This window comes from Sapajus apella, unplaced genomic scaffold, assembly GCF_009761245.1.
Source record: "Sapajus apella isolate SASKATOON/1434 unplaced genomic scaffold, GSC_monkey_1.0 scaffold15, whole genome shotgun sequence".
Classification (NCBI taxonomy): domain Eukaryota; kingdom Metazoa; phylum Chordata; class Mammalia; order Primates; family Cebidae; genus Sapajus; species Sapajus apella.
Window position 1 is genome coordinate 915,408 of NW_022436955.1, and position 25,802 is coordinate 941,209.

The window sequence follows — 25,802 nt, forward strand, 5'->3', positions numbered from 1 at the left end:
AGACCTGGACTGAGGCAGGTATGGTTCTGCCCACCTTTTTAGTTCTTTAATTCCAATGGGCTGTTACTTTTCCTTGAGGTGTGGGTCTTTTGAAAGAAACCACCACTAGGTGGCACACAGATCCCAGCACTATTCTGCTGTATAAATTATTATTTTAAAAATTATTTTGAAAAGACAGGCCACTAGTATGTTTTTTTAATAAAATAAAATATGATATATAACCTATTTAGCACTTCATTTTAGAAAGGAAAAAATGATGAAAAATTAAAATTCAAAATGTATTTTGTGGGCTCAGTCTACTTAGAGTCCAATTTTTGAAGTATGTAATGGTTAATGGGCTTTGTTCATATGTGGGTGAGGTGTGACTCTCACACACACAGGCTTCATTTAATTTACTGAGAGTTGTAAAATGTAGCTTTATAGTAAATACTTTAAAGACCAGAGTAATTATCATTTTGCTTTTCAAGAAATGTGTCTGGTCATTGCTTTGCATTTGTGGTGTGTGTGTGTGTGTGTGTGTGAGAGAGAGAGAGAGAGAGAGAGCGTGCGCGAGAGAGAGGTGTGAACATAGGTGTCACATAGGTGACATCAAAACAATGGGATGGGCTGGTCATTGACTGGGAAAAACAGAGGAAGCCCAGAGAAGGAATGTGACAGAACATCCGACTTAACCCAGGCCCCTCCCCTCTCCCCAACCAAAAAGAAAATTTTAGACCAGGCTTTGTGAGGCAGTGGTAATCTCCCCTCCCCCACTACCTCCAAACGTAGCTTTTTTAGACAATCAGCAGCAAGCAGCATAGCAGCAGCCAGAAAAAGGTGTCACAGAGTATACAGTCTGTGCCTACTTATTATTTGGGAGCATCAGTCAATGATAATAGTTTCATACCTTTGTTTATAAACTGTGACACTGAATTCTTTAGCTTTAGCCACATTGGAGACCACTAATGAAAATGCATTCATATTGAAGGTTTGTTGACTTGACATAATCATTTGCTGTGAAAGGTACAAACAAGGCCCATTAAAATCTACCATTGTTTTGTGTCTGGTTCCCCTGTGATGGCCAAAAGCAGGCAGGTGGTAACAAGCCGCCCCCTTCTGAAGGGACTATGTGGGTTCCTAGTTTTATGTGCTCTGGTTTATTGATGTCTTTACATTATTAGGCAAATGACCGATGCCATTCTCCATCCCACCTCCCACCCCGATTATCAGTGTACATATTTGGAGAGTCTTCATGCTGTGTCCTGAGAGACTGTGCTGGAGGAGTCCTTTTTTTTATTTTTTATTTTTTGGGATGGATTCTCACTCTGTGGTCCAGGCTGGAGTGCAGTGGCACGATCTCAGCTCACTGAAACCTCTGCCTCCCAGATTCCAGGGATTCTCCGGCCTCAGCCTTCTGAGTAGTTGGGATTACAGGTGCCTGCCGCCACACCCGGCTAATTTTTGTATTTTTAGTAGAAACAGGGTTTTACCATGTTGGCTAGGCTGGTCTCAAAACACAGGGCTGGGTGCGGTGGCTCATACCTGTAATCCCAGCACTTTGGCAGGCCAACATCATGGCCAACATAATGAAACCCTATCTCTACTAAAAATACAAAAACTAGCTGGGTGTGATGGCACATGCTTGTAATCTCAGCTATTTGGGAGGCTGAGGCAGGAGGATGGCTTGAACCCAGGAGGCAGAGTTGGCAGTGAGCCAAGATTGTGCTACTGCACTCCAGCCTGGGCGACAGAGTGAGACTTTGTCTTAATAATAAAAAAAATAACGTCATTTTAGGCTGGGTGCAGTGGCTCACGCCTGTAGTCCCAGCACTTTGGGAAGCCGAGGCAGGCAGATCACCTGAGGTTGGGAGTTCAAGACCAGACTGACAAACATAGAGAAACCCCGTCTCTACTAAAAAATACAAAATTAGCTGGACATAGTGGTGCAGGCCTGTAATCCCAGCCACTGGGGTGGCTGAGGCAGGAGAATCGCTTGAACCCAAGAGGCAGAGGTTGCAGAAAGCCAAGATTGCCCCGTTGCACTCCAGCCTAGGCAACAAGAGTGAAACTCCGTCTCAAAAAAAAAAAAAAAAAGTCGTTTTAGACGTGTATAAATGCATCAGCAGTGTGCTTGACATGCTTGTACCTTGCATTGGCGTATAGGTGGATCAGATGTGTAAGGTAACTTGAGTTCTTCATTATTACAACTAAGACTTTGATTTCTACATGTCAGTTGATGGGTCATCTTCCTTGTTCCTACTCAGCACCCCCCCACCACCACCCCAAGCTATGGAAAAGAAACTGCTCCCTTGTATGGGAGCAAGGTGTTGACATGGAAGTGCACTCTGTGTATCTGTCTGTCTGTCTGTCTGCAACTGTGGCTGTCAGAACGGTGTCTTAGCCCTTTTCCTATCGGATCTCAGCTGAAGCAAATAAGTACAATGAACAGCAGAAAGGGGGTCACCCTGGGCATCTCTCTCATTAATGGAAGTCACCAACAGATCTAAATCTAATCGATTCCAATAATACACCTACATGTCTTAAGCCTTGGGTCAATAGCTTGATTACATTATTATTATTATTATTATTATTTTTTTTTTAAACGAATAAGCTGAGGTTAGAAGTTTGGGCTACCTGGTTAAAGTACTGCTACTAGTAAATGGAGGCACTAGGATTTGAAACTGCCAAATTTCAAAGCCCATCCTTTTGCCATTGTGTTACTGTGTAGTCATATTTTGCAGGCATTTAACCTGTTTATACTAAACTAGACTTGTAGGCTGCCTTTTCACCTCACCTATACTAAACGACCAGCAGACATCATCAGACCTGAAACAGGGAGTGCACATGGCAAAACCCTGGAAGAAATGTGTAAAGAAAGGATTTTTAGGATTTCCCGGACATTGACAAACGAAAAGCACACAGACAAGTAGGCAGTAATGACATCCTCAATGTTAGGAAGAAATTAATTGAAACCAACAGAGAAATGTAGACTAAAGAACAGTTAGAGGAACTGTGACTGGCTCCATCACCAAGGCTGTATCTACAATATGAGCCATTTAGGAATTTTGAAGGACAGTCTTGACTGTCTACTTTTTACATGCTTACGGGATATAGAACCCAACACTGTTGTTTCATGGAGACTTTACTTTCTAACAATCATCATGTACTCCCAGAATGGAGGAAACTAAGAAACCTCTGTAAAAACCATCGATTTTGGTGTTTTCAAGTTGGGAGAGTTTTGTGAGGTGGAGGTGGGTAACATAGCAGATACCATTGTCGTTTTTTTTGTCCTGTAGTATACTTTTGATTTTTGGAAAGTTGATTTTAAGTTGTGTTAATTTTTCCCCCATTTGTAGGGCTTCCTAAAGAATGAGAAGGACAATGCCCTGCTGTCTGCCATCGAAGAGTCCCGGAAGAGGGTAAGAAAATTAACCAAAATATAGACGTATACTGATGAGGACAAGAGGGCTGGGCTTTGGTGGTTCATACCTGTAATCCTAGCACTTTGGGAGGCTGATGCAGGAGGATCACTTGAGCCCAGGAATTCAAAATCAGCCTAGGCAACATAGTGAGACATCGTCTCTACAAAAAATTAGCTAAGCATGGTGGCACATGCCTGTGGTCCCAGATACTCGGGTGGCTGTGGGAGAATCCCTTGAGCCTGAAAGATGGAGGCTGCAGTGAGCTGGAGTCACATCACTGCATTCCATTCTGAGGAACACAATGAGGAGCGAGATCCTGTCTGAAAAACTAAAACAAAAAAAAAGCAGATGAGGGCAGCAGTGTATACTAGGGGAGTTAGGGAAGCATAGGATTTAGAAGATGGAATCTGGGTCCCATGCTGAGTTCTTTCCTACAGAAAGAGAGCTCTACAGGAACTGCTTTTTGAGAATACCATGCATGTAACTCCATATGTGTTTAGTGACTGAAATGCATCTGAGACACTGGACTGGAGAATTAATTATTACATTAATCTTAAAATGGAAAGACCAAAAAACTCTTGGTTTCGTTGTTATTGTTTAAATGGTATTTTGGTTTCTCCTGAATGAGCAGTTCAGAAAAGCAGCTGTGATCACGACAATTTTCCTCAGCTTCTTTTCCTTTTATTACACAATATGACTGGACCACCTTTTATGTTAACAACTTCTCCAAGCTCCTTAAAAAACAACAAAAAACACATAAAGCTCGTTCCATGCTTGAAAAGACAGTAAATAAGTCCTCCAGAGAGCAGCCATTATATGTGCAACAATATTCTGCAACAAACATTCCTGCAAGATACTCCAAGATTGTTTACTAACATGTGAGTTATCTCTATTTATTTCTGACAAGGATCCAAAGATCAAAACCTTTCCATAACATCCCATTATAGTGAAAGAGATTTTGGGGCCACTGGGGCGTTTTTGGTGTGAGAGAAGAAAGGTTAGTTGTCCTTGGTTCTAGAAGTCCAGCTTTCCCCAGGAAAGAGGCTTGCAGGGTACATCCCATTAACTAGCAATGGTCGTCTCTGCAAAGGGAGTAGGGTTGAAGTGAGACCTCTGTTTTGCTGTTTACTTATTTAATTCTTTTATCAAGTGAAAATTTATTTGTGTAGTTCCAAAATAATAAAGTGAAAAAATGCTGCTTCTCAGTGTGCTTTATTAAAATATTCTGTGAAGGTGAACGTGTCTCAGTAGCACTGAGGTAAAATAGGGCAGCAGGGAGACTTGCCAGCTCCAATTTATAAGGAAATGTTCCCAAGTCATTATTTAAATAACTGATATGTTTAATTATCGAAATAAAATTCCTGGCCATGCGCAGTGGCTCACACCTGTAATCCCAGCAATTTGGGAGGCCGAGGCAGGTGGATCCCTTGAGGTCAGGAGTTCGAGACCAGCCCGGCCAACGTAGCGAAACCCTGTCTTTAAAAATACAAAAATTAGCCAGGCACGGTGGCTCAAGCCTGTAATCCCAGCACTTTGGGAGGCCGAGGCGGGCGGATCACGAGGTCAAGAGATCGAGACCATCCTGGTCAACGTGGTGAAACCCCGTCTCTACTAAAAATACAAAAAATTAGCTGGGCATGGTGGTGCGTGCCTGTAATCCCAGCTACTCAGGAGGCTGAGGCAGGAGAATTGCCTGAACCCAGGAGGCGGAGGTTGCGTTGAGCCGAGATCGCGCCATTGCACTCCAGCCTGGGTAACATAAGTGAAACTCCGTCTCAAAAAAAAAAAAAAATACAAAAATTAGCTGGGTATGGTGGTGCATGCCTGTAGTCCCAGCTCTTCAGGAGGCTGAGGCAGGATAATCACTTGGACCTGGAAGGTGGAGGTTGCAGTGAGTTGAGATCGTGCCACTGCACTTCAACCTAGGTGACAGAGTAAGATTCTGTCTCCAAAAAAATAAATACAATTCCCAAAATTTCATTAATTATATTGTTGGCAATAGTACTTAGTCATAGATACGGAGAAATTCACTTGATTCAGATCTGGAAATATTTTTAAAAGGGCTTTTTTTGGTTCACATGTTAAGTGAGTTACTCACCAACATTCATTCTCCTGCTGTAGAGACCCAGTGAAATTAAATTAGGATTGTTGAATGCTACCAAGCTTTATTAATCCATTTACCCCACAGAATGTGTTTCTGGAATTGGCAGTCTCTGAACATTGTGCCATACTGAGACTAAATGTGTAGCCAGCCAAAACATTTAGGTGACATACCACAGTGCAAAATGTGTGCATATGTGTTTGTGAGGGAGGCATTCCTGTGTTGGGAGCCAGCCTAGGCGGAGACCTTTGACCTGTCTTGACACCAGCAAACTGCCACTGAGCAAGAATCATTTTCACACAAAAAGTGAGCAACTTTCTGGTATATTGGTGTCAATTTCATGTTTGAATAACTTGCCAGTGTCCTGCCGAAATGCCAAGAAAACAAGCTATAAAACCACAACTGTGTCCTGTCTTTCCCCATTTGGTACATCCCAGCAAAAACAGAACAACATTATCAGAACATATGCAGTGTTTCTAAAAGCCAGCAACAGTGCAGTAATAAACAAGTGTGAAGTCAAAGCATATTGCCCTCTTCCCTTCATGAAAATGGGGTTCAAATGCTCCCCACCTGTTCTTAATTCAGCTGCCCAATTCTCTCCATGCCTTTTTTTCTTAACTGTGTTCAAAGAGAAATATTTTCCACACCATAACAATAACTTGAAAGATTCAGATTTAATTTATAATAGTTTCTCCACTGTTTTGTTACTTCCTGTGGTTTGTTTTGCCTTCCTTTTAATTTTTATATCTCTCCACATCCTTCCAGTTTATCCTTTTTCTTTTCGCCTGGGTTTCTTTTCTTTTTGTCCTTGCCTCCATCTCACCTTAGACTCTCACTGCCCTCCTCTTAGTTGTTAGGTGAACAGTTCTGTTGATTCTCTCTCATTAGTTCCTCTAGTTAGCCTTCTTCCTTGCACTTAATTCAATGGTTCAGATGTGGACGTAAATGGAATAGGTTGGAATGGGACAGATGGGTGGCTGATCATCCCTGATTAGCCCACAGATTGAATGTGCCATTACTGCTAATGTAATTAAGATAAGCTGGGGGTGATGCAATCAAGGGAAGAGAATTTTTTTATTGGGCCATTTATTTATTTTTTGAGACAGGGTCTTGCTCTGTCACTCGAGCTGGATGGAGTGCAGTGGTGCAGTCTTGGCTCACTGCAACCTCCATCACCAGGGTTCAAGTGATTCTCATGTCTCTGTCTCCCTAGTAGCTGGGATTACAGGCACCCACCACTATGCCCAGCTAATGTTTGTGTTTTTAGTAGAGACAGGGTTTCACTATGTTGGCCAGGCTGGTCTCGAACTCCTGACCTCAAGCAATTTGCCCTCCTGGGCTGTTTAATTTTATTTGAAGCTCCTTATCACACTAATGGTAAATAGAACCACAGCACTGTTCTTTCAGGTTGTGAGACTGTTTCTAAGTGAGTAGACTGGCATACTTTCAGATATATTTGAGGATTTGCACCCGGAAAGCTGATAGTTTTCAAAGTACTAAGCAAGAGTTCTTGGCACACAGGCAGGCAACCTAATTAACAGAGTGGTTAATTCCCACTATCATCATTCTGACCCTTACCTGATGCTGGAAGTCTGCCTCCACTGTTCTCTTCAGCAGTTTCTGTGGGTAGCTTATTGTCTGTTTTCTTTCATTGCCTTTACTACTCTGCCACTCTTGAGCCAGAGGTCTTGTCTTTAAGAAAAAAGAGTTGCTACACTTTGTGATGTGCTCCCTTCGTATTGTAGCTTAGTAGGCTGTCTAATGTATCAGCCTTCCCCAGCCTCCTTATTTGTACCCTACATGATCCTCATGCCACCTGGCCCTCCGTTTTACCTTGCTGGGAGAAGCTAGAGGCTGAGGAAGCAGTTGGTTTGACCACTTCATAGGAAAGTTTTAGACAAAATTGTGGCTCCCACTTGTGCATTCTTTCTGGACAACTTCTAAGAAAATTATCTCTTCCCTTCCACCCCGCCTTTATGTTCAATCATACTTCTCTTGATTTAAAATGCATAACTTTGATGCTTAAGTTTACTGATGTGAGCAAGAAACAAAGGTTTTACTCTGGGTATTTTTCAACACAGGCTAACTGACTGGAATGGCCCATTCTGCCTGACTCTCAATGAAAAGAAAAAAAACAGTTGGAAGACTGTTTTCAAAATTTATGATTGTCATTTCTCCTGTGTCTGCAGAATATTTATTAGAAAAGAGTCTATCAATGCACCAGCCTTCTTCCTAATCACGTCTGTGTGTGTGTATGTCTGATGTCCTTTCTTCACATTTTAATAAATATTGGTCTAAAACCAAATATCCCATTTGTAGGAAGAGTATATGTATGTCATATTTCTAACAGTTCCCTGAAGCTCATGCATATCAATATTATCAGTATAAGTTATCTGTGTTGCCAGTAATAAAGCAGGCATTGCTAATACTCATTCCCTTAGTGCTGCCTAATTAGGTGCCAATCTGATTGTAAATGAAATGGCTTTTTTAAAAGGCTTAAGCTGATGGGAAACCTGGTCTGGTAATTGAAGAATAATAGGCTGAGAATGGTCATAATTCAGTATTTCTCTGTGTTGTTTTAATCCAGATTTTTTTTTTTTTTGTAATCTTGCTTCTTCCCTCTCCCACCCCCTCACCTCAGACTCTTTTCTCTTTATCTTTTCCTTTTGAATGCCTTTATTTTGACAGCTACCTGCAGCTTCCAGTAGACAGAGGCTTTTCAGTAACTTTGAATAGACTGGTAGGCAGTTTAATCCCAGAAGGCTGTTTTTCTTTTACTGGATTGCTTCCTCCTATGAAAATATTAGTGTTTCTTTAAAAAATAAAATGAGCGCAGTGGCTCATGCCTATAATCCCAGCACTTTGGGAGGCCAAGGTAGTTGGATCACTTGAGGTCAGGAGTTCAAGACCAGCCTGGCTAACATGGTGAAACCCTGTCTCTACTAAAAGTATTAATATAAAAGTTAGCCAGGTGTGGTGGCACATGCTTGCAATCCCACCTACTTGCAAGGCTGAGGTGGGAACATGGCATGAACCCAGAAGGTGGAGTTTGCAGTGAGCTGAGATCATGCCACTGCACTCCAGCCTGGGCAACAGAAAAATATAGGAATAATAATAAAACACTGGGAGAAGCTTTTGCTTTTTCTTATCTTAGATGTTTATTATATCTTAAGATACTATTGATTTCATAATCTACCATTTTATATGCTACAAAGAAAAAACACTGCTATGACATACAATCTAATTTCAGAGCTTTTATAAAGATGTTTATATTAATAAGCATATGGAAAGATGCTCAACATCACTAGTCATTAGGGAAACATAAAACCACAATGAGATACCACTTTATACCCATTAGGATGGTTGTTACAAGCAGAAAACATAGGCCATTTTCAAGTGTATAGTTCAGTGGTATTAAGTACGTTCACATTGTTGTGCAACCATCACTACCATCTCTTAGCAGCTTGTGGCAACTACCACTCTACTTTCTGTTTCTCTGAATTTGACTACTCTAGGTACCCCACATAAATGGAATCATACAGTATTTGTCTTTTTGTGAGTGAAATAAGTCAGAGACAATCAGCATAATGTCGTTAAGAGTTGTAGCAAGTGTCAGAATCTCCTTTCTTTTTAAAGCTGAAAAAGATTCCATTATATGTATATACCACATTTTGTTTATCCATTCATTCAGTGATGGACACCTGGGTTGCTTCCACTTCTTGGCTTTCATGAATAAAGCTATAAACGTGGGTGTACACATAACCGTGTTTTCAGTTCTTCTGGGTATATACTCAGAAGTGGAACTGTATAGTAATTTTACTTTTAATTTTCTGAGGAACCTCCATACTATTTCCACAGAGGCTATACCATTTCACGTTCCTACCTGCAGTGCACAAGCGTTTCATTTTCTGTATATCCTCACCAACACTTAATACATTGTTTTCTGGCCACACATAGTGACTTCGCCTGTAATCCTAGCACTTTGGGAGACTGAGGCAGGCAGATCACTTGAGGTCAGGAGTTCGAGACCAGCCTGGCCAACATGGTGAAACCCTGTCTCTACTAAAAATCCAAAAGTCAGCCAGGTGTGGTGGTAGGCACCTGTAATCCCAGCTACTTGGGAGGTTGAGGCAGGAGAATCGCTTGAACCTGGGAGGCGGAAGTTGCAGTGAGCCAAGACCGCACCATTGCACTCCAGCCTGGGCAACAAGAGCAAAACTCCATCTCAAAAAAAAAAAAAAAAAAAAAAAAGGTTTACACGTATTTTACCAAGGTTTTATTAAAATGTCTTAAAATCAGTGAAATAGGATATGTTGCAAACAGTTGTCAGTAAGTTTTGTTTTTCGTTTGGTTGGTTGGTTTTATTTTATTTTATTTTTATTTTTTGGAGACAAGTTCTTGCTCCGTCGCCCAGGCTGGAGTGCAGTGTTGCAATCACAGCTCATTGCGGCCTCAACTTCCTGGGCTCAAGTGACCCTCGCACCCCAGCCTCCCAAGTAGCTGGGACTCAGGTGCACATCACCATGCCCAGCTAATTTTTTGTAGAGATGGGGTTTTTACCGTGTTGCCTAGGCTGGTCTCGAACACATAGCTCAAGCATGTGGCTTCCCAAAATGCTGGGATTACAGTTGTGAACCACCACACCCAGCCAGTAAATTCTTCAAAGATAAATTTTAAAGTAGGTTGCTTTTTCTCTACCTATGGAGAAGTGATATGTGTGGAGAGCTTTATGTTTCTGTTGGGCTCTAAAAGAAACCATGTTTGCCAGGCGTGGTGGCTCACGCCTCTGATCCAAGCACTTTGGGAGGCTGAGGTGGGTGGATCGTGAGGTCAGGAGTTTGAGACAAGCCTGGCCAGTATGGTGAAACCCTGTCTGTACTAAAAATACAAAAATGAGCTGGATGTGGTGGCGGGTGCCTGTAGTCCCAGCTACTCGAGAGGCTGAGGCAGAAGAATCACTTGAACCTGGGAGGCGGAGGTTGCAGTAAGCCGACATCACACTACTGCACTCCAGCCTGGGTGATAGGGTGAGACTCCGTCTAAAAATAAAACAAAAAAGAAACCATATTTTTTGTTGTTGTTTTCCTGAGCGTCACTGTTCTCTGTTCCTTTCTGACAGACCTTCGGCATGGCTGAGGAGTACCATCGAGAGTCAATGTTGGTTGAATGGGAACAAGTGAAACAGCGAATTCTGCATACACTGCTGGCGTCAGGAGAAGACGCCCTTGACTTTACTCAAGAAAGCGAGGTAGCTTGAATTCAAAAGATAAACTATTCTTAATAAAAACGTGAAGTCAAAGAATGCTTGTCTACTTGACTAGTATTTTTGGCAGAGTTGATCACTGTCTTCCCCTTGAAACACTTTATTATACTTAGCTTCCAGGATGCCATATTTGCCTGGACTTTCTCCAACATGTCTGCCTGCTTCTGCCCAGTCTCTTTTGCTGAGCTTTCCTCAAATTCCCTGACCTCTGTAGGTTTGAGCGTCCCAGGGCTCAGTCCTTGACCTCTTTAGTTTCTCTCTCAATCATTGTCCTGTGATTTCATCTGCGCTTGGGCTTTAAATACCTACCATTTATATGTCAGAGAGTTTCAGATTTATGCCTACAGCCTTGAACCTTAGACTCATTTATCTAGTTGCCTTCTTGGCTCTGCTTGTATGTCTTATTGCCATCTCAGGCTAAATATGTCCAGAATTGAGTGGTGATAGCAACTCCCTCCCTACCGGGCTTTTCTTCTCACAGAGCTCCCTGTCTTTATAAATGGCAATTCCAGTTTTTCACTCGCTCAGATCAGAAACCTCAGATTCACTTTTGTCATCTCTCCATCTTTCCCATCTCACACCCAGTCTCTTTCACATATTGACAAATCCAGTTAACCCTACCTTAAAATATACCCAGAATCCAACTTCTCACTGCCTCCACTTTTAACACTCTGGTGCAAATCACTGTCATCTCTTGCTTGGATTATTGAACTGGCCTCCTAACTGCTTGTTTTTATTGCCATATAACAGATTACTCCAAACCTTGTTTGTTGAAAACAAGTGTGTAGCTTATTACTTGATATTTCTGGCTCAGGGTCTCTAGGCGCAGTCAGGGTATTGGCTGAGGCTGCACTCATCTCAAGGCTAGATGCAAGGAGCATCTACTCACAAGGTCATTCATATGGTTGTTGGCAAACTTTAGGTCCTCTCTGACTCTTGGCTGCAGACATCAGTTTCTTTTCAAATGGGTCTCCATATTGTGCTACTCACAGCATGATAGCTTGCTTCCCTAGAGCAAGAGGAAGGGGTCCAAGGGAGCGCTAAAGAGCCCCCAAGACAGAAACCACCATCCTTCCATGCCTTAAAAGTACTATCCCATCACCTCTCTTGGTTAGAAGTAGGTCACTAAATCCAGTCTACACTCCTACAAGGGCTGGACTACCAGGAGGTGGGAGTTATTGGGGCTATCTTAGAGGCTGCTGACCACTCTTGTTCTCACTGCTTTTGCTGTTGTACCCTGTTACAGTTTCTTCTCAACACAGCAGCCAGAACACTACTATTAAAGGACAGGTTAGATTGTATTACTTCTCTGCTCAGCACCCTTCAGTGCCGCTCATCTCACATGGAATGAAAACCAAAGTCTTCACTTTGACCTGTGGGTCCCTACATGACCTGGTCTTGTTGCCTCTCTAAGCTCATCTTATGCTGCCTTCCCCATTGCTCTTGCTGCACCAGCCGAACAGGCCTCTTACAGGTTCCTTGAGCAAACCTGGCAGGCCTGCTTCTGCCTCCGGTCCTCTGTGCTTCCTATTGCCTCTGCCAGGAATGCTCTTCCCCCAAAGGACTGCATGGCAGTCTCTCTCACTTCCTTCATATATTTACCCAGTGCCATCTCAGTGAGACCCTCCAAGGCCCTGAAATCCAAACCAACCCCTTCTTATTCAACACTTCCCAAATCCCCTTTTCTTGCTGTATTTTTTCTTTGTGGCACATCTTCCTATGTGTCATAGTATGTTTTATGTCTTTACATTCTGTATTGTCTGTTTCTCCCAGTAGAATGTAAGCTTTTTGAAGATAAGGATCTTTGCTTGTTTTGTTTATTCTTTGATCTCCAGTGCCTGGAAGAGTCTCTGGAACATTGTAGATGCTCAGGAAATATTTGTTGAGTGAATCATTTGGCCATAGCTAACTTCATGCTAACTGAAGTATAGGGATATGTTGAAACAGTGTGATTTTAGAATGGGTAGGTTAAGTAGCCCTTTTCTAATTGCCAGTGTTAACTGACTGGCAGTTGTGCTAAGTTGCGATTTTTTTTCCCTCTTTTTAGAAGTTAATTTAAAAATATAGGCAGTGTGGTTGGATGATTCAAATATTAAAGCACCCTGTCCCCAAATACCCTATTCTCTTCTCTCTTTGTCTTCCCCATAGGTAATCACTATTCGTACTTTCTTGTGTAAATCTGCAAAGTGTCTTTATACAAGTATACGAGACTGTATATTATCCCTATTCCTTCTTACACAAACGTTAGCTTACTGCATGCTCTGTTGTACATTTTTTTCTTTTTTCCCTTAATGTATCCCAAAGATCTTTCCTGAGAGGGATTTTGAGGCTACATCCAGGAGCAGCAAAAAAAGAGTGTCTCCCTTGATCTGTGATTTTTGCCCTTGTGCCAGAGGGAGCCATGGCTTGCCACACATTTACCACCTGGTGTTGAGAGAGGACGGCTGCCCTGGGCTTTTTTCTAGCTTTACCAAATCAGCAGTGACTAGTTCTGAGGCTTTGCCCAAGTTATTTAATTAACCCTGCAGACTTTCAGGGTCTTTACTGATTGAAATGAGATTATTGGGGAAGATTAGTGATAATGTAAAGCACCTGACCCATAATAGCCATTTCCCCGTTGTCTTTTAAAAAGTAGTTCCGGGCCGGGCGCGGTGTCTCACACCTGTAATCCCAGCACTTTCGGAGGCCGAGGTGGGTGGATCACGAGGTGAAGAGCTCGAGACCATCCTGGTCAACATGGTGAAAACCCCGTCTCCACTAAAAATACAAAAAATTAACTGGGCATTGTAGCGCGTGCCTGTAGTCCCAGCTACTCGGGAGGCTGAGGCAGGAGAATTGCTTGAACCCAGGAGACGGAGGTTGCGGTGAGCCGAGATCGCACCATTGCACTCCAGCCTGGGTAAGGAGGGAAACTCCATCTCAAAAAAAAAAAAAAAAAAGTAGTTCCATGTAATTTAAGATCAAGATTTAAAATTATGTTAGAAAAATTACAGTGCTAGACGCTTTTAGATAATATCATCAGTGCTTCCTGATAAATCTTTTTCCCCAGAAGTTGTTTCATGAATAGCTAAGATTCTCTTTGCACATTGAGATAAGAAAACTGAGGCTCAGTGAGACACGTAGTATGCTGGTGACGCTGGGCGCAGTGGCTGACGCCTGTAATCCCAGCACTCCCAGCACTTTAGAAGGTCAAGGTGGGCGGGTCACTAGGTCAGGAGTTGGAGACCAGCTGGGCCAACGTGGTGAAACCCCGCCTCTACTAAAAATACAGAAAATTAGCTGGGCGTAGTTGTGCATGCCTGTAATTCCAGCTACTCAGGAGGCTGAGGCAGGAGAATCGCTTGGACCCGGAAGGAGGAAGTTGCAGTGAGCCGAAACCGCGCCATTGCACTCCAGCCTGGGTGACAGAGCAAGACTCCATCTCAAAAAATATATATATATCTGCTGGTGAGACTCAGGATGGTTGGTTTCTGGACTCCTACTCTATTAAAGTCTTGGTCAAGGATAGGTAGGTTGGCAAAGGGTAGCTGCACATCCTGCCTCTATTCCTAGTTTGTTGCTGATTTAAACACCGGGGTTTTTGGTTTCGCTTTGTTTGTCTGTTTGTTAAACTAGCCCCCAGATAAATCAATGCCAAAGTTATTGTCTTGGGAAATTGCTCATTAAGGACCCTGTCCCATATTTCTTAAAAATTTCAGTCTGAAATCGGCGTCTTTGGGAACGATGAACAAATGTATAATATCCTTGGCCAGCCTAATATTTCTTTCTCAGTTCTTTGTGAATCTGGGCAAATAACTAGAACAGTTCATGGTTTTGTAAACTTCATTTTTAAAAATGGTGTTAATAGGTTGTATTCTGTATTGGGATTTGGAAGTAATTATAAATTGATTAATGAGATGTTCTTTCTTGATTGCTCTTCTCTTAAAAATAAAGAGTCTGTTTAGTAGACTCTTCTTACTTGACCTCGAGTCCCCTTGGAAGGGAGTTATCTATGCTTTTGCTATTCTCTGTTGTGACACCTGGCAGAGTGGATAGTTTGTAAATGTTGGCAAGTGATGCAAATGGGTCTTTCTTCAGATTATCCAAGGAATTGCCCTTTTCTGGAATCTTACAGATTTTGTTGTTTGTTGTTTGAACTTTTTTCCTGATATATAACATATATATGGGAAAGTGCCCAAATCGTAATTATACAACTCAGGCTGAGTGCAATGGCTCCTGCCTATAATACCAGCATTTTGGGAGGCCGAGGCTGGAGGATCACTTGAGTCCAGGAGTTTGAGACTAGTTTGGGCAACAAAATGGGACCCCATTTCTACAAAAGAATTTTTTTAATTAGCTGGGCGTGGTCACACGCTCCTGTGGTCTGAGCTACTCAGAATGTTCAGATGGGAAGATCACTTGAGCCCAGAAGATTGAGAGTTCAGTGAGCTGTGATCGTACCACTGTACTTCAGCCTGTACACCCAGCCCTGTGTACAGTGAGGCCGTGACTCAAAAAATAAAAAAATTTTTAAACGTGTACAACTCAATGAATTATCACAAATGGAACACACCTAGCTGAGAAAGCCGAACATTACCAGCACCCCCGTAGTCCTCTTTGTGGTCCTTTCTGGTCACCACCCACTACCAACAAGAGAAACCACTGTCTTGACTTCCAGTATCATAAATTAATTTTGCCTATTTTTGGACTTTATGTAAATGGAGTCATACAATATCTACTGTTGTTTCTGGCTGCTTTTATGTAACCTTTCATATATTATTGCATGTACTTTTAAGCCATTCATCCTCATGGCTGAACAGTATAACTGCAATTTTTTTATCCATTCTAGTATTGATGAACATTTGAGTAGTCTTCAGTTCTTTTATAAGTAGTTCTATTGTGAGTATTTTTGTGTGTTTTGGTGAGCACATCTCTGTTGGGTACACCTGAGAGGGGAATTGCTAAGCCAAAGGATATGCATGTATTCAGCAGCCAAATGTTTTCCAAAATGGTCTGGCGTACCCTCCCACCAGCAGTATGTGAGAATTCCATTTGTTCCATATCCTTGCCACACTTGATGTTATCTCTCTGTTTAAATTTAATCATTCCAGTGTGTACGTGGAACCTTGTGTTTTTATAGGCCTTTTCCATATAATTTCCTTCAAAATGATGGAAAGGTGATATCTTCACATGGGCAGACATTTTCTCTACCCTCCTTATAAGAGACTACACAATATAAAAGACATAAGACAGGTTTTGGTGTTTAGCAGGCTTTGGGTCCCCAACCCTGGGCTTCCTTATTATGAAATGCCCTTTTTTTTTTTAAAAAAAAGAAAAAAAAAAAAGTCTCATTCTGTCGCCCAGGCCACCTGAGCAGCTGGGATTACACGTACGTGCTACCATGCCTGGTTAATTTTTGTATTTTTAGTAGAGATGGGGTTTTACCATGTTGGCCAGTCTGGTCTTGAACTCCTGACATCAAGTGATCTGCCCTCTTCAGCCTCCCAGAGTGCTGGGATTACAGGGGTGAGCCACTGTGTCTGGCCATGAAATGCCTTTCTTGAAAAACTGTTGTTGTAAGGAATGTAGAATATGTAAAGTGCCCGGCCCAGTGCTTAGCACAGCGTACACACTCAGCACATCCTAGCATTCTCCGTGTGATTGTTGGTTTGATAAGATACACATTTTTACTTTAATCATTCTAATATGGATCAATCCCTTTTTAAGTCTTTTCCTTGATTTATAAAGTATTGCTGGGAATGAAAAAAATCTTTGTATATAAATAGAGGACATAATTAAAGGAGTATGACGCTATCTAAAACATTCTTTTCCAGACACATTATTATTGTCAGGAATAAGGTCGTTGGAGTACAGTCAGTAGTTGAGAAGGAAGCTTCACATCATTTTGAGCTGACTGACCTTAACACTTGAAAGAAAATGTCCAGTATTTGTATGAGCTATTGTATGACTCTATTTACATAAAGTTCAAAAACAGGCAAAATTAATTTATGATACTAGAAGTATCATATATATAAATATCCAAGTATAAAGAGAGGCACAAAGTTGTTTTTTTTAAAAGCAGAAAATGGATTAGGATATGGTGATTTCTGAAACATGTTTTTCCCCATTCCTTCCAATAACAGGAGTTTCCCCCAGTTCCTTCAGAGGAGACATTGGTAATATCTGTTCTTGGCAAGTTTTTATAAAGGAAATGATGCTTCAGTAGCATACAGTCAATTTGGGAAATTAATTTCCTTAGGATATCATTGGAAGAAAAGGGTATACTTTTTAGAGGAAAGTAGGAATCGAAAAATTGTTACTAACTCTTTAAGTTGTGGTATGAATAAAAATGTTGTGCTTTAAAGCAAAAATGAGACCCCTGGCTACGAATCCTGAAGTCCCAGTTTTTGCATCTACTCAATGTGGGGAAGAACTTCCCTGTTGAGGCTTGCATGACAACATGAGGGATTTGAGCAGTTTGAGAAGTCTATGATGTGTATTAGCCAACTTTTAAAACCACATTTAAAGGTGAATTAAACCTGAGTGTAGTCTAGTGGCTGCTCTGTGGTGTTAGACTTAATCAGTGGGTAATCCCTTAATGTAGTGTCTGGGAAATGACTCAGCAAGAAATAGGCTCACTAGAGAAGCTGAACTGTGGCTTAATAAGCATAGATAATGGGCCGGGCGCGGTGGCTCAAACCTGTAATCCCAGCACTTTGGGAGGCTGAGGCGGGTGGATCACGAGGTCAAGAGATCGAGACCATCCTGGCCAACATGGTGAAACCCCGTCTCTACTAAAAATACAAAAAATTAGCTGGGCATGGTGGTGCGTGCCTGTAATCCCAGCTACTCAGGAGGCTGAGGCAGGAGAATTGCCTGAACCCAGGAGGCGGAGGTTGTGGTGAGCCGAGATCGCGCCATTGCACTCCAGCCTGGGTAACAAGAGCGAAACTCCGTCTCAAAAAAAAAAAAATAAGTATAGATAATGATGGTAACATTCCACACTATGATATATGAACAGTATATGTTGAACATAGTCTCTAATTTTGATAACTGTCTTAATATATATTCCATCATGCATATACTTTCCAGTCATGCATCTTTTTACATCACATCTCTCAAATCAGGATATGTCTTAAATTCAGTAGTATGTCATTAACAGCATTTCAGAATTTCTTAGTAATACATAAAATAACATTGTTTTACAATAGATGGAATATTATATTAAATGAAATACAGTAGAATATGGACAAACTATTTGAAAACTGCAAACCACAGGATTCTGAGCTGTATTTTGTGGCTCCCTGGCAGTTTCCATGGGGATGCACCCAGTTCATCTGTTAGGGGTTTGAGTAGGAGTTCAGGTATAGAAAGTGCTCTGCTGCTGTTTCAAAAAGATTTTTTAAAAACCTCATCTCAGCAGGCCTTTCATTTTCCTGTCATGATATATCATACACAAACTTTCTGCTCTTGTGCACTCTTCTGACAGTAGAGGAATGTAGACCTACTCTGCTGCTTTCCGCCATCCCGTACCCAAACACAACTGTCAGTGGTACACGCTCTTCCAGTTTCTCCCAGGTGGTTACATGCACATTTGATATTTGATTTATTATCAATCACAAATAGTATCATTTTATATATTAGGTCCTATAATTTCACGTTTTTAAACATATTTTACAACTTCTTCTAGATTAGTATACAAGGTGTGCATCATTTTTTAGTAGTTCTAATAGTGTTCCATCCTATGAATGCCACAAGTGTTCTTCTCATTGTATCCACGGTCTCACAGTCATTAGCTGGGTTAATAAGATCACACAGTTATTAGCTGGGTTGCATTTAGGACCCCATTCCTCTCTGGGCCCTGGCTGGTGTTTTATCCTAGTAGTAATGGACTTTTGCATACAGATAAAGCTAACTATTGTAAATTAATCACTGTGGTTCCATTTTGCTTACATAAAGCCAAAACATTTCACTTAGAAATTAAAGTCTTCCTTCTGCAGTATCATCATATTTTCTTACTACCATGTACTTATTTTGCTAGGAGTGCTAGTTGCATTACTTTTTTTTCTTTTTTTCACCCACTTTTGAGACGGGGTCTCTGTCTTCCAGCTTGGAGTGTAGTGGCGCAGTCTCAGCTCACTGCAACCTCTGCCTCCCAGACTCAAGTGATCGTCTCACCTCAGCCACCCAAGTATTATAGCTGGGACTACAGGTGCACTTCGCCCTACCCAGCTAGTTTTTGGTTTTGGTTTTGGTTTTGGTATAGACGGGGTTTCGCCATGTCAACCAGGTTGGTCTTGAACTCCTGGACTCAAGCAATCTGCCCACCTTGGCCTCCCAAAGTGCTAAGATTATAGGCATGTGCCACCATGCCTGGCCTGCATTTTCTAACTAGAATGTGCTTTCCTTGGGAAAAGAGTTTTATGCATCCCTGGATATACTTTGTGCCATAGTAGGTGTTTAATAAAAGTTTGCCGTTCTCTCCTGCCACTTTCTATCCCCGTCCTGTCCTGGAATGGCTGTCTTGGGAACACCGTCTACTCTGACAAGACCTTTCTCAGTTTGTGCTCCCAGAGCCTACTGTTTTTACACATATCTATCTCCAGACTCCTGGGTGAGCCGCTTGTTTTCTTCTAAAAGAAGAAACCCTGTCGTCTTCCCTGCTCTTTCGGTCTCTGGCCTCTTGCTCCTGTCGTCATGTCCTGTTGTCCTTGCTATGGCTCTGCCCCAGTGCAGAGAACCCCAGAGATTGGTGGCTTTCCCAGCCCTCAGGCAATCCTCGGCTGTGGAATTCCAGCTAAACATTCGCTGGTTCCTCTGTTCAGGAATGTGGATATACACATCCTCTTGTGGATAATTGACTTTATGTGTGGCGAAATAGTGGCTTGGTCAAGGGCAACTGAAGGATGGGTACCTTTAAAAACAAGAGCATTAGGGAAAATTAATTTAAATGGAAATTTGAAAGCTGAAACCCAACTACTTTTTAAATGGATAATTTTTAAAATTAGGTTTTTAGCACTGGAAAATATTTCTCAAGGCTGTTCGTGTATATTTAGCTGCAACAACTGTGTCCTTGCAAAAATGCTTTGGTACAGTTCTTTGCATTTTCTTGTTTATTCTCCTTGACTAGGTTACTGGAATTAACAGGTTTAGTGCTGTGTCTCATAAAAAGACTGGAATCTTCCGCTTTTTAGTAACTCGGTTCTAGAAAGGTGGCTGTCTTAGAGAACAGTCCTTAGTACAGTGTTAATGGGAAGACTCTGAATGAGTCTGGAAGTATAAAATGCCCTGGCTGGGGGGCTTCCATCAAACAAGGATGTGTGTTCATTGTAGAAAAGTGAAATGAGACTTTCAGCGTGCACAAAGTAAAATACTTTAGGTCATATTTCTGAGGCGTCCGTATCTGTTGTTGTTCAGCGTAGTATTTGTTCTTGTGTTCATTGTGGTGGTTTACTTTTGTTTATAAAGTGAGAACAGCTAGCGTTTATTGACCATGTATTGGGCACTGTGTTGAAGTCTTCCACGTATTCCTCACAGCAGTGCGGTGAGGTAGGTATTAATACTATTTTTCTCCCCATTTAACCTTCATCCCAATCCTGTGTGGTGGATATCATTACCACCCCCACTTTACAGCTAAAGAAACTGAGGCTTAAAGGAAGCAATATGCTCAAGGTCACATTGTTATAAGTAGTGGATCCAGGATTTCCAACTATTATTCTGTGATGACTGTTCTTAAAGTTGCCCTAGGCTGCCCTGGCAGGCAGGATAGAGCAATGGCAAAGAGTACAGAGTGTGGTACCAGACTGTGGATTCAAGCCACAGCTCCACTGCTTCCTACTGAAGTGAACTTGGGCAAATTGCTTCATGGCTCTTGTGTACCTTTGTGTAAGATGGATAAATAAATAAAAGTACCTATATAAGATTGTACAGTTAATAATAAGGAAATTCAAGCAGTGCTTGGCACATAGTAAGTGCTCATTAATAGCTGTTGTTATTATTGTAACCCAGTGGTTTTTTAATTAAATTTGTGTTTCAGGTAGGAACGCTTTCAGCTGTGAGTAGTGGAAAACTTGAGCTTTCGTAGCTTGAATAGACGTGTACATTTCTCACCTACTGAGATGTCTGCTGTTGATGTTAATTCAGTTGTTCTGCAGTGTTGTCAGGAACCCAACACCTTTCTGTCCTGGTACACTACCATATGTAGCACATCCACCTACTTTAGGTTCACAAGATGGCTGCAGTAGCTCTAGACATTACATTTACATTCAAGGCAGAAAGAAGGGGAGAGAGTTGAAAAGCCATGACAGGCTCTCCATCTCAACCCTCCAATCAGTAAAAGCAGAAGCTGTCCCCAAACGTACTAGCAGGCTTGTATTTTCATCTCATTGGCTAAAACTAGGATGTGCTATTCCTTGCTGTAGTAGAGCTGGAAGAGGGTATATTCAATGGTATATATATTCAAAGGGTATAGGGATCAGCACATGAGGACCTGTTGTTAAATTTTCAAGGAATTTGCAGTCTAGTTGATATCGCCTATGCTTGAAATCTGCTATGTTGGGAGAATTTAAACCACAGAAACCAGCAAATGCTACCCATCGTCCCTTTTCCCAAGAGCTAGCTGTTAAAAAACACTTAACAACACGCTATTGGGAATATTTATTAGGTTGGCGCAAAAGTGATAGCGCCAACCTAATAACTCTAAATGCCAGCTTGAAGTGTGGCAGAGAGTAAAGGTGTGAGACATAGGAATTGGGAAGGGTCATTGGGCCAGCCAGCAGCATCTACCAAGATCAGTGAACATTTTAAGCTCTTTTAATACCAGTGATAGCTGGAGATCAGAGCTGAGGGGACCTCTCAAGGTCATCTACGATAGCCCCTTCATTTGACTAATGGGAATCTCAGGAGGTACTTTGCTCCAGACCCCAAAGCCAGGGAGTGAAGTGGTCCTCTTGGAACCCAGGTGTCCTTGACAATCCAGTGTTCATTCTCCAGAACTGAGGGCTTCAAGCAGCCTTTCTGCTACCTGCCCTCCCCTCTCTCCCCTACTCCTGGTGCATGCCAACTCTGCTCTTCCTTTTACCAGCTTCACGGTGCTGGGAAGCTTGACTGTTATCTTCCATTGGTTCACAGAAAGCCTAGTTTAAACTGATTTATTTTAGATTTTAGTGTATAGAACATTGGGCTTTTTTAAAATGAGATAAGCTTTAAGAATTTGATCTCTGGCCGGACGCGGTGGCTCAAGCCTGTAATCCCAGCACTTTGGGAGGCCGAGGCGGGTGGATCACAAGGTCAAGAGATCGAGACCGTCCTGGTCAACATGGTGAAACCCCGTCTCTACTAAAAATACAAAAACATTAGCTGGGCATGGTGGTGCGTGCCTGTAATCCCAGCTACTCAGGAGGCTGAGGCAGGAGAATTGCCTGAACCCAGGAGGCGGAGGTTGCGGTGAGCCGAGATCGCGCCATTGCACTCCAGCCTGGGTAACAAGAGCGAAACTCCGTCTCAAAAAAAAAAAAAAAAAAAAAAAAAAGAATTTGATCTCTGCTGTGCTACAGTATAAACTAATGAGTGGAAACTTAAGAATTTACCTAATTTTGAAGACATAATTTACCTAATAACAGAAGGTATAAGCTTAGCTAAAGATGAATATTCTTTCTTTAAAAAGACTGAGACTTTTTTCATACACAGTCATGCACTACATATGTGATGGTGGCTGGCCTCATAAAATTATACCATATTTTTATATGCCCTTTCTATATTTAGTTATGTTTAAATATATACATATGGCCAGGTACAGTGGCTCATGCCTATAATCCCAGCACTTTGGGAGGCCGAGGCAGGCAGATCATCTGAAATTGGGAGTTCAAGACCAGCCTGACCAACATGGAGAAACCCCATCTCTACTAAAAATACAAAATTAGCCAGGCATGATGGCACATGCCTGTAATCCCAGCTACTTAGGAGGCTGAGGCAGGAGAATCACTTGAACTTGGGAGGCGGAGGTTGTGGTGAGCCAAGATCTCACCATTGCACTCCAGCCTGGGCAAGAAGAGGAAAACTCTGTCTCAAATACACACACACACACACACACACACACACACTCTCTCTCTCTCTCTCTCTCTCTCTCTCTCTCTCTCTCTCTCTCAACGTTGTGTTACAGTTGCCTGTAATATTATAGTAATATGTTGTATAGGTAGGTAGCCTAGGAGCAATAGGCTATGTATACAATGTAGGTGTGGAGTAGGCTAAACCACCTAGTGTGTATAAGTATACTCTATGAAGTCCACACAATGGCGAAATCTCCTAATGATTCATTTCTCAGAACCTATCCCCATTGTTAAGCAATACATGATTATTTTTATCTCACTCTCCTCTTCAGATTGTAAGTTCTTTGGGGACAGGCTTTGCTGCCTGCCTTGTTTTTGTTCTTATGGATATGGATATATGCACAGCTGTGCATGTGGCAGGCACATAGCAAATATTTACTGAATGAGTGACTCTCCAGCTTACACTGGTCTCACATCTTCAGATAACAGAAAAGTAATCAGCTGCTGTCATCTTAGTGTGGACTCTAGTATGGAAATAGAGTTTATCCATCCCCTCACTCTTTTTAGTTAATCCAATCCCATGCCTGCTCTCTTCTTATGTGTTCACAGTAAAAGTTGAATGTTATCGAAATCCCTAAAATCATCATTTTGAGGAAGTCTTAAGTAGGAAACAGACTTCACAGCTCTGTTAAAGACAAGAATATGTTTATGTGATTTTTATTTCTTCACATAATTGAATACTGTCCCTAACTGATTCTGAATGTGTATTTATCCACAGCCAAGCTACATCAGTGATGTGGGACCCCCTGGTCGAAGCTCTCTGGATAGCATCGAGATGGCCTATGCCCGGCAGGTGAGTGTGCTCACAAGGGAGATTCAGCCAGGAGATTCAATCCTTTGTGAACCTCTAGGGAGTAAAAGGGAACAAAAACTTGTAAAAGTCAAACCCTGAAAGCAAGCTGTGTTTTTTCCTTTAGAGGACTAGTTAATATTTTGCCATAGGCTGCTGGAGAATTCTGTCAAATAGGGTAATAGAATGACTCACATTTGATTTGAGGAAATTGAAATCTGTCCTTTACACTGACCATGGCATCTCAGTTTGCATTTTTGGCAGTAGTCCCATGTACAGTAAAGCTTCAGGGAACTGCCCTGCTTAGCAAATGGAGTTCAATATTAACTGAATTACCTGATAGGCTGATGATGTTAGCAAATCCTTTTTTCACTCATTGTTGAGAGAAATTTTCTAAATGTTTTTCTGCCTTGATAAGCATACTGTATTCACTACTTAATACCACTGTTGTCCTAGGAAAACTCATGACATTTTAGAGGTCATCTTCTGGTTGCAGATGATGACCATCCAATAGTATGAGTATGGATTGAGATGCTTTGTGATAAGCACAGGAATTCTGTTGAACTGAAACCACTCTGAGGACCATACATACCTGGATTTGACTTTTTAAATAAAACAGTGCCAGCCAACTTAGGCATTCGAGGAAGGAGGCAGTGCCCATTTTTCACTCTGTCCATTCTTTGAAAGAATTTAGCCCTTTGCCTTGGTTCTTAGGAAGCAGCAGTCAGAGCCCTTCCATTGTCCTGTCATTCCCTGGGTCCTTGCTTGCTGGGACAGAGAGGCACAGAGCTCCCTGTGGTTCTTCTCCTCTCAACCCTGCTGCTCCCACCCCTCAGGTGTTTGGGAGGTGGCAGTTAGCTTTAGTGTGTTACCCACGACGCCGGCACAGCTGGAGAGCTGGCCAGTGTGGATGGCTCAGCCACTCTGAGGAAGGAAAAGTTGGTTGAAGCTTCTGCTGGCCATTGCCTGCTTCAGGAGGTTTTAGAAAGAAAAGAAAATAGATATTGTGCCGTTTACTTTGCTTTTTGTCATTTCAGATTTATATCTATAATGAGAAGATTGTAAATGGACACCTGCAGCCTAACCTGGTGGACCTTTGTGCTTCCGTTGCGGAGCTGGATGATAAGGTAGCACCTGGAGCTAAGTCAAATAGAAACTGGGGTCCAGTGTTCCCATGGGGTTAGCAGCTTGCTGACTTGGCTGAAATGTGCTGCAGAGACACTCCATTCTGTGGGATGAAATGTTAACTGTTCTTCAGAGTTTTATTTTAAATAACTTTGAGTGGTTTTCTTGATGATGGATTTTTTAAAATGCATCTTCAAAAGGCCCTGCCAGTGTCAATTGATAGTCACAAGAGTTCTCTTCAAGCTGTATTTGGTTTGAAGTCATCAGGCTTTTACTCCCCACTCAGCAGTTTCCCTCCTTACACAATCTGTGAGCTCCTTAATGAGAGCTGAATTGTCAAGGTGATGGCTTTTCATACCTGTGAGCCCTCGAACTTGACTCAGGTGGGGCCTTTGTGTGCATTCTCTTTATATACCACTGGTTCTGTTCCTGTAACACACACACACACACACGCTCACTCACTCACACACACACACTCACTGCCTTTACTTATTCTCCTCCCTCACCCCGTATTCCTGGCCAGTTTTCTTCCTAGGAGGCAAAAAATTAAAAAAAAAAAAAAAAGTGGATGGATGACTAGGTAGGTTTGGTAGGTGGCTAAGAGGAAGGAAGAAAGGAGGGAAGGCTATTATGGAAGCAAGCACCCATACACAGATTTTTTGTCTTTTCAAAAATTGCTCAACCCGGTGTGGTGGCTCCCACCTATAACCCTAGCAACTTTCGAGACCAAGGTGGGTGGACTGCTTGCACCCAGCAGTTCAAGATCAGCTTGGGCAACATGGTGAGACCTCCTCTTTACAAAAACTAGAAAAATTAACCGGGTGTGGTGGCATGCACCTGTAGTCCCAACTACTTGAGAGGCTGAGGTGGGAGGATTACCTGAGTCCAGGGAGGTCAAGGCTGCAGTGAGCCATGATGATGCTACTGTACTCCAGCCTGGGTAACAGAGTGAGGCCCTGTGTCAAAAAAAAAAAAAAAAGCATCCAACTTTTTTCCTTCCTTCCTTCCTTCCTTCCTTCCTTCCTTCCTTCCTTCC

General features: G+C 42.1%; 1 protein-coding gene across 6 annotated transcripts in view; it reads left to right on the forward strand.

The window, feature by feature from the left end:
- NUP93 (nucleoporin 93) overlaps positions 1 to 25,802 on the forward strand; it is a 113,496-nt gene that overhangs the window by 62,410 nt on the left and 25,284 nt on the right. For all 6 annotated transcript variants that reach the window (XM_032283934.1, XM_032283932.1, XM_032283933.1 and 3 more), the window contains 4 exons: positions 3,336 to 3,398; positions 10,622 to 10,750; positions 23,570 to 23,644; positions 24,679 to 24,768. In XM_032283934.1, coding sequence (XP_032139825.1) covers positions 3,336 to 3,398; positions 10,622 to 10,750; positions 23,570 to 23,644; positions 24,679 to 24,768 — 357 coding nt within the window. The remainder of the gene's footprint in view (positions 1 to 3,335; positions 3,399 to 10,621; positions 10,751 to 23,569; positions 23,645 to 24,678; positions 24,769 to 25,802) is intronic.